Source organism: Lotus japonicus, chromosome 6, assembly GCF_012489685.1.
Source record: "Lotus japonicus ecotype B-129 chromosome 6, LjGifu_v1.2".
Taxonomy (NCBI): domain Eukaryota; kingdom Viridiplantae; phylum Streptophyta; class Magnoliopsida; order Fabales; family Fabaceae; genus Lotus; species Lotus japonicus.
This window is the reverse complement of record NC_080046.1, coordinates 12,837,172-12,846,369: the sequence shown is the minus strand read 5'-3', so window position 1 is coordinate 12,846,369 and position 9,198 is coordinate 12,837,172. Positions and strand designations below refer to the sequence as shown.

The window sequence follows — 9,198 nt, the reverse complement described above, 5'->3', positions numbered from 1 at the left end:
ATACATAGAAATATAAACGGTAGACATCCAACCAATCTTTCTTCTTATATCTTTTTATCATATTAACCATTCTACTATTTCTCTCTTTTTACTTATTTTCTCACACAGAGCGTTTATTTGAATAGTTGCACTATACGATGTATTTTTAGAGATCATTAATTTCTTATATAAATAGCACATAAAAAGCACGATAAAAATCCAAATCAAAAAGAAATTGGCAAATAATTTCTATCTAATGGCGAACCATCTATCAAACTTTTTTCATTTCCTTGTGCTTGTGATGATGATAATGCAGTTAATAGCAGTAGGAGATGCTTATATATGTTCAGAACTTCTGGGTAGATGCGATACCGGTGATGATTGTGATAGTCGTTGCAAAACCCGGCACAGCGACGTAGTCGGAATAGGAACTTGTGACCTCAACCTTTGCACCTGTTCTTACCGTTGTATACCAAGTGACCCACCTAAAAAATGCCTTGCTGGGTACACTGGAGTATGTGATGGCGATGGCGATGCTAAATGGTGCAATTCAACGTGTGCTAGTGTCTTCGATCAGGGTAGAGGGATTTGTCTATGGTATGGTAAGAACTATTGTATTTGCCAGTATAACTGTTGAATTAATCATGTACTGTTTCAAATATTTTTCACATCACATCACAAGTTGAGATAAATTTAATCAGTAATAAAATTATAATTAGTTACATGCGTTCATCATCCAAGAAAGGGTTACAATCTCATGTTCTCGATTTCTAGCTATATCCATATGTGTATGGATAAAATGGTGTTGGAATGCTCTGATATATTTGTACCCGAGAATTGAAATATTTATCTCTTAACGACATGGTTGGAGAGTACTATAACAAGAATTAAATTTTAGTAATAAAAGACTAAAAATTGAAGTTTTAAAGGGATATTACCCTAGTTGCAAAATAACCATTTTCATAAAGAAAATTATTTAGTAAATTACAAGGTTCTTGAGCTCGTCAAATTTTAAAATGCAAGTGAAAATTCAAATTTATGTTAGAGTGGTAATGAGAACACCTTTGCTTTTTGGCCCAAAGGCTAAGGAATCATTTTAACCTTACAAACCATGAAAGATTGCTTTTACATACAAAACCTTCGAGTGTCATGCACTTCGTACCTACATGAATACATGATCTTAACATTACAAAACTTCTTGAAGAATGTTCCTTCCACTACAATAAACAATTATTTTAGCAGCGATTTCGACGCTAATAAATTTCGATTAGCATATGCTAAGCCGATGCAAAACACTACAATAAAACCCAAGATCCGGAGAAAATAAAGATTTACTACCATAAATGTGGTCAGTAGCACCAGAGTCCAAAACCCAAGAACCATGATTGGGCAATTCGGAGAGGCAGTCAAAAGAGTTACCCATGTGCACAACAGAAGTAGGGGCTCAAAAGATTTGAGGGTGCTTAGACTATGTTAAGAAATCACCATAGACATCAAGTGGTTTTAAAGGGTTCGACGATTGGTGCTTCGTAAATCATGTCAAAAATCAAAATAGGAAACTGGCATAGCACCAATACCGTTAGATAGGATGTGGGAGAGTTTGGAAGCTATGGGTCACAAAGAGGACAAAAAATACATAAAACAACAAAATCGAGGCTTTAGTCTCATATCTAGAACATCTCAGACTTTAAAAGTGTCGAACAAGGGAAAATCCGAGAGGATGGAGTCATTTCGACGAGATGAACGACAGCTGAAGAAGTAGTCGGACACGCCGCTATGAGATGGAAGCATGAGATTCACACTCTAGGAGAGAAGTCGCGCATGACAAATCCAATCAAGATGAGAGCGCTAGGATCGATCGATCTGGCCCGCACGACCCGGTGGGGTGGTTGGAGAAGCTTTTCGATGAGCAGATGGCCAAACAACAACAATGGCACCGAAAAATGTGTCGGTATGAGACACAACAAGGAAAAAAATTTCAAAAACCATAAAGGAAACACAACTTCCCAAAAAAAAAGCTCTTATGGTAAGTGAGTCCGCCGGATAATCACGAATTTAGATTAGGGTTGTCTCTCATTAGGCTCTTTAAACGTTGAATTAGGAGAGACAATATTAAACTCAATCTATGTAACCTACACAATAGAATATATAATAGGTGCAATAAAATACAATATCATTATTACCCTATCAACAATGATTATACTACCTAATTACAATTAATATAATATATTCTACTTACTTACAAGACATGTAACACTAACATATTTTAAGCTTATTACAATAAACTTTTTAAATTAGCTTATAAATAAACACAAACGTTTATGCAATAAGTTAATTGCCAGACACACTCTAAATTATATGCCAGTAAATCTTCAATATATGTTACCAAAAAGAAAGAAATTGAGAAGAGGTTATTTCAACAACTATTTGCCATCTCACCCAAAATGTTAAAATTATTTCAGAAATTCTAGTGAGGAGATCAACAACCAGCAAACCCATGAAAAACAATTATTTTTAATCATAAATAGCTTCCTTTATTTTCCTTTTTCATCTTTTGTTGGTGACAAATTCTACTAAAATGCTAAACAAGAGCAAACAAATCAACTTAGCCGGGTCATATGCAATGAATAGAATTGTCTAATAAAGTGTCTAATTAAGGCATTACATTAGTAATCCCCCACAAAAATATCAAGTAATAATCCTTGTAATCCCCAGCAGCAGAAAAAATCATGGTAATCATTATCATGACATAAGAAATACCATTATTCTGGTACTCATTAACAAAAAGTAGACAACAGTTAGAACCTGTTGAATAGCTAAACCCATTAAGTTCTCAATGCAAAAAAAGAGGTCCCATTCTGAATTTTGGCTATTGGATCTTTTGCCTCCATATCTGCTGGCCTTGACGTACCTGCACAGGTGGTACTTTTGAAGTTGAACTGTTGGAGTTTCCCTTCTGTGTTTTGGCTATTGGATCTTTTGCCTCCATATTTTGGCCATTGGTTGTTCCTTGACTTCCATTGTGAACACGACGCTGCGACCGATGTTGATGGCGTGGGTGCTCGGCTCTCTGCACATGTAGTGGCAGCTGAGGTGGGTGGAAATAGCCACCACCACCATTGTAATTTGGGATAACAGGTTTTATAATTAACCTTGACACCTCTGGTGGTGCTAAGAAAGTCAAGAGAGAATTTTGATTCTGATTTTTGGAGGTAAGTACGCTGTATGTCCTTAGAAATGCCTCGGATATCTTACTCAGTTGTCCTGCACTGACAGATCTTGCAGTATTCTGTGGCTGCTCAAAAGGATCCTCAACCTAACCAAAACCAAAATGCAGATACAAATATCAATAGCACATAATGTAACATGTAACAAAAGCATTATCCCACTAAGTAGTTAGACTATATGGATCCCTTAATCCATATCAAAGATATTGGCAAATTTTATGTTAGACTATAGGACCGGTTATGCCACAGCATAGGCGGAGTTACAAATATCAATAGCAGAGCAGGAAAAAATATGCATGATAGAACCTAATGTCAAGCATAAAATGTAAAGGGGAAAATACTGTTCAAGGGAGAATAGTATTACAAATATTGCATAAGTCTTGGGCAGCCATATCATGTTGTTCTTTATCTGTTCCCATTGTCCGGTATATGGGCAAATTCCCAGCTCTGAGGCCCATGAATCCATTTGAGCAAACTGCAAACATGCAACATGCTCAAATCATTATCATTATTGTAAATAAACAATGCCTAGACCATCCTATTGATTGAGGAAATTCACTACCAAATATAGCTTAAACAACAAATCAACATAAAATGTTTCATTTTCATTAAAAATACACGACATCCATCACAACAAGATTCTAATTGATATCACCAAATTCAGGAAAGAAGACATATAGCCTTAAAAAAAATTCAGTAATGTGAATCATCAAATAAATAAAAAAGATGTTAAATGGAAAGACATTCTTTTCACCAATATAAATTGAAAGTATAAAATCAAGATAAGAATAGTTTACCTTTCTTAAGAATTCAACAAAAAGTTCAGGCAAAGATTTTCTGTTAATTGGCCTGGATTTGTCAGATATGATTCGGTTTATGTTAGCATTACATGTTTCCGCAATAAAATCCTCTGCATCAGCTCTAACACCTGCATATATTACATCAAATTAAAGGTTATATTAGCATTGAGAACGGGAGAGACCTATAGCGACCATGAAAGCTAGTTAAACCCAAAAACTAGCTCAAGGGGAGGATTGTTATGAGTAATACTTTGGTTATATGTGTAGGTGATGTAGGATATTAGCACACAACCCTTATCCCTCGAAGTGGACATCTAGAGAGTGAGATTAGCACTCGGCAGGAGTAGACATTTGCAGGTGGCAAGAGATACATAACTTTTGTATAGCTAGCTTGACAATTGAAAAATGTGAAATCATCTTTTTTAACATCTAAAAGTAAATCGATGATTTTAATTCACATAATATTTTTTGCGACAAACCAAGCATTTCCAACATCATAAAGTCAAACAAAAAATGGCAAGGCCTGCGATTGAGCAATCATGCTAGAATTGCTTGACAAGAGCAAGAGGAAGAGGAAAAGGATAGTCAAAGGATTCCCTACCAACAATCTGCCATCATAAATGATTGTTTGTCAACTCGAACCTACAAACCACTATCCTTTAAGAAAATATTAACCTAAGGCCACTGAAAAAAATACTATAAAAGGAAAGAGTAAAGTAATGCAGCGAGAAAAAGAGACAGAAAGATCGTTAAACTCTTGGCATTGCAAGGAGTTGTGTGCATTAGCGGAAATCTTAACATCAAAGCATGCACACAACCAGAAGATTGAAAAATAGAAGTATAGTTTAGCGTTCATCAACCAGGTTTCAGCTTATACAAGATTCACCCAAATATGTAAAATTCTAGAACAATAATGCTTCATATGAAATGTACCTGTCAGTTTATCAACCATATTGCCAGGATATACATCTTTAAGTGGTGGCAAAATTGCAGGAACACATGTCTGAAAATGAAAGAAAACGTTGCATAAATCAGACGTTAGGACCCAATGATCCATATATTATTTTCAGGGTGAAGACAAAAATCAGTTTGAACATTTTATAGTGAATGCGCCAACTGTTTTAGCTAGCAGTTCTTACAATACTAGGCAGCAGAAGGCACTACCAAAGGATTGAAGTTATAGTTCATGTAGAAAGATGTAAAAAAACGTACACAGAAAATGCATAACATTCCATCAAAAACCCGACCCAAATAACATAACATGACAATGATATAAAAGTAGAATCAACAAAATATTTCCCTGAATTAGCTGCAGCATCCACCCTCCCCCCCCCCCCCAAAAAAACATAGCCAAAAGCCCTTAAAAAGGAGGAGAAAAAACAACACCACATAAAAGAAATATGAAAAATGAGGAGTACCTGAAAGTGAAAGATTACTAGCAAACTGAGAGAATACGAGTTGAAAGTTCCAGTTTTAGAGTTATTGATTTTATGTGCTTTGGCCCATTCCTTTACCTACACAAAGTAGAAAGAATGAATCACACAGAAGCAAATTCTAGCACAGGAACCCTGCTTCAAGCACAAGAGCATACCACTAAAACCATATCTCGAAAGCGGCCATCTATCCTGTCAATCCAAAGCAAAAGCTTGGATTTGATCACACCCTGCAGGTTATTGATTGAAATGTCACAAGATACACCCTGTCGGCGGCTTTTGAATATTAAAATGGGAACTCGCGCATGGGAGATGAACTGCAAGTTGATCCATCCACCTGTAAATTAATGTTGTTAGAAAAATTATTAGGACACGCTAAATAAACTTACAAATTCCATATATTCCCTTTAGCGAATTATGGCTATAAGACTTAGAAGTAGCAAGACATTATAAACTTAATAAGCACTAGTATACTAATAGAACTCTACACTCTAAGTAAAACTATCGAATAATTTTTTTAAATAAGCATTATATTTGAATAAAATAAACCACTGAAATTCAGTACTGAGATTGACAGTGTTCAATAAGTGATTTCATGGTTTTATTATGCATGAAATTATCATGATGTCTAGCAGGACTCATCGTAGATTTAAAAAGATTATTACAAAGCAATTTCTTGACGATATATGATCATTCATCACTATTTTGCCTATAGTTCCTGAAGTGTAATTTTTCTTCTCTTTGGAGAAAGTCAATAGAAAAAGACATGTCTGTTACAACAAACTAGTCAGAAATCAGAATTTTGAAGAGAAGCCATCTCCTCATATTCTAATCTTGAACAACAGCCACATAACCACACTATCCTACCAATATCAGTAATATTTGTAAATAACAGCCTCAAAGTGACAAGTGCACAAATAACAAGATAACACACCAATGGTAACCAAGATGATATGTATTCTATTTGTATGTATTAGTAAATTTCAGAGTATATATATTAACAAAAATATGATGACAATACAGTTGCTTGCATTCCTCACTACAATTTCCTGCAGGGATATTTGTCAAACTTAACTGATTTTACATTTTCATTGCAATGACAAAATTCAATTAGGCTTTACATCCTATTGCTTGATATGAGAAGATGAAGACTGAAAAGAAGAAATTTGTCAAACTGGCAGAGAAATGGATCTTCTAGGTGGTGTCAACAAATACAATGTTTCTCGGCCAACTTTCACGTGGAAGTAAATTACCTTTCAGTTTCAAAGCTTTTATAAGATCTCCCAATAACCTCTGTTTTTGATTTTTCCCAATAGATGAAATATGTGAACCATTTGATAACTCAATTGAAATATCCAGGTCACCCCATCGTGTGAAGAGATTAGATACAAATGATCCATATGGCTCAACAGTTGCTCCTGTTCCAAAAAAATGAGTATGCAATTTTAAAATGTTAAATTTCATAACAGAGAAGTGCAAGTACAAATACAATTCATATCCAAGTAAACCCATCCTTTATTTTTCCTTTTCCTGAATGAGGACCACGGAACAATTTAGTAACACTGCATAACTGTAATAGTGATTTTGAAAAGAAATTGGGAGCCCTGCTGGCAACCCCTACAATATAGGTCCACCCCTGCTGCTGGTTCATTCAAAAGTGGGATACAGTAAAGTAATTTAATGAATCTTGTACATTAAATTGTAAGTATAAGAACTATTCAATTATATGTGTAAGAAGAACCAATGTTAACTAAAACATTTAGATTGTAATTATCCCCTGCATGAAATCATGAATCACCGTTCATTATACAGAAATCATGCCTTTAGTTGGTCTACAACAAGCTGCATTTTTTGTTAAGTGATAAAAAATTCATCTCTTCAAAGCTTTTAGTGTTCAAACCAGCCAATATACTTATGCATAGTAAGTGTAATATAATAAAGGAGAGCCCACAGTTAATTATGGATTAAACAAATTTATTTGCATATTTTCCTTACTTACTTTCAATGTTAATGAAAAAATAATGCAAATCCTAGATTAAAAGCAGGAAGAAGGAAGAGCAGAAACAAAACTTTTAGACAGTTCACCTCTCAGGCTTTCCACAGATTCAACAATGCTTCGGAAATCATTAATAATTGCAAAACGTATCGCCCAATCTTCTTGTAAGGGTGTGACCACCCGAAGTATATCGTGTAGAACAATATCCAACATACTACGTGTGCTCATTTTGTCTCTCAATAACTCCAACTAGCAGCGAATGTACTGACAACGCAACTGCAAATATTGGTTTGCAGCACTAGATGGGGAAAATGAAGACAAGAGGATCACAATCTATGAGCATAGGCTTCTTGAAACACACACCAGATCCATTGAAATATTTGGAGCAGTATCCCTGACCTGATATAATTGTTCATGAAGTTAAAGTCTGCAATATGTGCATCTATTCCATTCAACAACATATAGTTAAATATAGACATGAATCCAGAAGGAGTGTTTAGACTTTAGACTTTAGATTAATGAATGATAATATAAAATCATTTTCTATACTGATAATTCTTAAATTTCCTTCAAATCAAATCTTTTGGTTTTCCATCATAAAACTAACACAGTAGAACCAAAATATATCCAAACATAAGAAATTTAATAGACAAACATTTCAGAGGTTATTTTGTTCTTGTTTACAAGCCTAACTCAAGCATAAGACTCAATCACAAACAACTAGCTACCCAAAAAATCAATTGATCTCCAAAGCATTTCACAATTGAAAGACAAGCTAACCATATCTAACTTATCCACCACAAACCCACGAGTGTCTCTCCGATTCCTCCTCTCTCCGGTGATTAAAGATTAATCCCCATGCCTAGGGAAGCAACATCTCACTCAAATTCAAACCATGCAAAAAAACATGAACAGAAATTACAGAATCCCAAAAAATCCATTCAAATCTTTCTGCTTTCCAATGCAACAACCCCAAAAACCATGACTTTGATTGAAACCAGCAACAACACAAACCAATCCAGAAACACCCAGTTAATAAAAAAACCTAAAAAAACAAAACAGCAATAAACATAGAATGAGACAACCTAGACCAAAAAAAAAACCTCACCGTCAAGAAGAAAAAAAAAAGTACCCAGTTGAAAATCGAGGGTGATTTAGGTGAAAGAAATAAAGGGTCATTGCAGAAACTCACATTGGCATTGTTGAAAATGATAAAGGAAGCAACTTTAGTTGAGAGTGAGTAGGAAGTAGAAAAGGGTATAAGAGTATTACTTAGGAAGAGAGGTTTTCTACTTCATTCATTGGATATGGACGCGGGAAAAAAGTGTAACGGGTCCATGGTGGTCCTTGCTTTGCTTTCAAGTGGATTGATTGCACCTGTATAGAATGGAGTGCACTGTGATTTTCATGCGTTTGAGACCTCAGCATTCAACAACACAATCGGGGCAAGAGAAGAGGTTCTATGAGAATGACCTATCTCATGACATCAATTTTGGGTTTATTACTCATTATTTATGGACCCCAATGTTCAATTTTGGACTACCGAAAATGACCCGTTATAGCACGTTACATCATTTTTGTCAAAAAAATAAAATAAAATAAATGGGTTGTAATATTTTCGTTCACCCCTTCCTCCACCCAACCTTCTTTCATGCATTTTCTTAGTCGGGAGTCGTTGTGCCTCCTCTCATCACCGTTGGACCCTCTACCTGGACCCATGTCGGGCCACCGTCCTGGAAACCACATTTGCACCACCACTCGAC

At 35.3% G+C, this 9,198-nt stretch overlaps 1 protein-coding gene across 2 annotated transcripts; it reads right to left on the bottom strand.

Moving 5' to 3' along the window:
* Positions 1 to 2,584: 2,584 nt before the first annotated feature.
* Positions 2,585 to 8,925, bottom strand: LOC130726992 (protein HESO1-like). Of its 2 annotated transcripts, none has more exons than XM_057578310.1 (9): positions 8,628 to 8,925; positions 7,525 to 7,834; positions 6,693 to 6,857; positions 5,598 to 5,776; positions 5,425 to 5,520; positions 4,940 to 5,009; positions 4,004 to 4,134; positions 3,571 to 3,681; positions 2,585 to 3,295 (listed from the first exon to the last, which is right to left on the bottom strand). In XM_057578310.1, exons 2-9 carry the CDS (start codon positions 7,661 to 7,663, stop codon positions 2,849 to 2,851), a joined length of 1,338 nt encoding a protein of 445 aa, XP_057434293.1. In that variant the 5' UTR covers positions 7,664 to 7,834; positions 8,628 to 8,925; the 3' UTR covers positions 2,585 to 2,848. The 2 variants fall into 2 exon arrangements, with proteins under 2 accessions (XP_057434293.1, XP_057434294.1); XM_057578311.1 differs by lacking the exon at positions 8,628 to 8,925 and adding an exon at positions 8,216 to 8,509.
* Between the last annotated feature and the right edge of the window lie 273 nt (positions 8,926 to 9,198).